Here is a 2,296-nt window from a genome sequence, read left to right as displayed (position 1 = left end):
TCAAGAGTTTCGAGTCCCTTCCGTCTTGGCTTTCTTGGCCAGTGGCTGGGGGGTACTTGTCCCTCTCTTGAGGCTATTAACATAGCATCGCCTGCCCACTTGATACCCAAAGATTTTTCCCACGGTGCCATCTTCCAACTCAAACTGCATGAGAAGTTGGTACACAGAGATTGCGGCTTTTATTTTGTTTAGTAGAGGCCGGCCTAAGATGATGTTGTATGGTAAGGAGATATCAACGACAAGAAATTCTACTAGCAATCGTCTTCCTTTGTTCTTGGGACCCAGCCTGACGGGTAGCTTGATACTGACTTGGGGATGGACGACTTGACCTCCGAACCCAATGAGTGGTTGGGAGATGGTTTTTAGATCATCTTTGGAATACTTGAGCCCTTCTAGACACTTTAGAGTAATGATGTCGGCGGATGATCCACTATCCACTAACACTCGCCCTATCGTTGAGTTAGCGACTTTCATCTCGATGACCAGGGGATCGTCATGTGACTCTTGAATTGGGTGGCTTGTGTTCCCACTAAATGTCATCACCGGGGCTGTTTGAGAAGCCGGTGCCACTTTTGGGACTTGATGTTCAAGTGCCCATAAGCTATCCTTCGCCTTGCTCACAGACCCGCCTGTTGCCAAGCCTCCGGCTATCACTCCAATGTAGTCTCCCGTATCATCACTAGTGGATTCCTTTTCTTTGGCTTTTGTTTTTGGGGGAGGATTCTTCCTTAAGTAATTATTCAGCTTGCCCTTGTCAGCCAAGTGATCCAGTGCCTGTTTCAGCTCCCTACAGTTCTTTGTGGTGTGCCCGGACTCGTGGTGAAATTCACACCAAAGTGACTTGTCTCGCTTTGCTTCGGACGTACGAATTGCAGGTGGCTTAGGGAGGATATCTTGTCCTTTGAGATCAAGGTAAATCTCCCGCCTATTGCGGTTGTACCTCGGATCCTCACCATGGCCATCAACCATAGCTAACTTTTTGGGGGAGGGATGAGTTTGGTCGCGGCTGCCGTTTGGTCTTGGCTTTTGTTTTTGCCTTGTTCCACTCTCACCACCCCCATTGATCTTACAAATATCTGTGGCTTGAATGTGCATTTGGGCCTTCTCCATTGCTTCATCGAGGTTGGACACCCCGGACTTGATCAACTCGAATTTGAAGTCATCTAGCAGAAGCCCCGCCAAGAGGGTTGCGAACTTGGTTTCGTCCTTGAGATTGTGTATCTTTAGGGCTTCTTCATTGAACCTCTTGATATAGTTGCGAAGAGTCTCCGTCTCACCCTGTCTGACTGCCATCAAGTTAACACTTGTCTTTTGATGTCTTCGACATGCAGCGAATTGGCTGATGAACACCTTTTCAAGCTCACTGTAGCTCTTGATACTCCCCTTCGGCACGTGCTTGTTGAACCAGATAAGTGCAAGACCCTTCAAGGTGGTGGGAAAGTACCTACACCAAGTAGCTCCACATCCAGTCTGAACGTTCATTTGAGCCGCATAGGCGGCCATGTGCTCTTCTGGATCCGTAGTTCCATCAAAAGGCTCGATGGTAGGGACCTTCACTTTGTCTCGGCGAGGGGTGGTCATTATCTCTTGGGAGAAGGGAGTGAGAGCCTCCTGTAATGATGAAGTGTGCATGTGCCTATCATTTCTTGGTGGAGGGGAGCCCCATCTTTCTCTTGGGGAGGCATGCCTACCTCTACTCTCTGGGAGAGGCGAGTATGTTCGCTCACGGCGTGGATGACTCCTTCCTATTCTTGAGGGTGAGCGATGCCTTGGGCGATGAGAAGGTGAATGAGCCCCTGGCTGTTGATCGGGGGGTGAAGCCCTTATCCTGGGGGAAGGTCCTCTAACACGGCAAGGGGGTGAGTGACGTCTCCTTATAGGAGAAGGTGAGTGCCTCATGGAGTCATGGGAGATGTCCTTCGAGAGCTGATTTCGACCGGTTCGACTTGCCTTGAAGGAGTGCGGTGGTCTCGTGAGGAGGCAGTAGTCTTAGCACTAGAGGGGGGTAGACCTCGGGTGATCCTATCATTCCTGATGGCTTCTCTGGCTTGTTCGAGGCGCCTCCTGTGCAAGAGGTCTCGAGCATCAAGGTCTCCTTTGTGCAGTTGTCGCTCTTCAATTACCCGGCGTGCATCTTGACTGGCCCTTAGTTGGTGAGGGCGAGGTTGTGCCCCACCCCTGTCACCTAGCATGTTCATCACACTTAGAGGCCGTGCCCTGTGGATGGTATGAGATGTTGTGCTCACTCTTGAGCTGGTAGGGTGGTTTGGATGTTTCCTTGAAGGTCCCTCTCCCA

The 2,296-nt window shown here is 50.7% G+C and overlaps 1 protein-coding gene across 1 annotated transcript; it reads right to left on the bottom strand.

The window, feature by feature from the left end:
* LOC110801141 (uncharacterized) lies at nucleotides 1-1,899 on the bottom strand. Its single transcript, XM_022006467.2, has one exon. It carries the CDS (start codon nucleotides 1,897-1,899, stop codon nucleotides 1-3), a length of 1,899 nt encoding a protein of 632 aa, XP_021862159.2.
* Nucleotides 1,900-2,296: the final 397 nt, after the last annotated feature.

Source organism: Spinacia oleracea, chromosome 1 (genome assembly GCF_020520425.1).
Source record: "Spinacia oleracea cultivar Varoflay chromosome 1, BTI_SOV_V1, whole genome shotgun sequence".
NCBI classification, from domain to species: Eukaryota; Viridiplantae; Streptophyta; class Magnoliopsida; order Caryophyllales; family Amaranthaceae; genus Spinacia; species Spinacia oleracea.
This window is presented reverse-complemented; position numbering and strand designations above follow the sequence as displayed.

Excerpts from the sequence above, each read along its gene's own strand:
- LOC110801141 (XM_022006467.2), bottom strand. The coding sequence starts at position 1,899 with ATGAGGCACTCACCTTCTCCTATAAGGAGACGTCACTCACCCCCTTGC.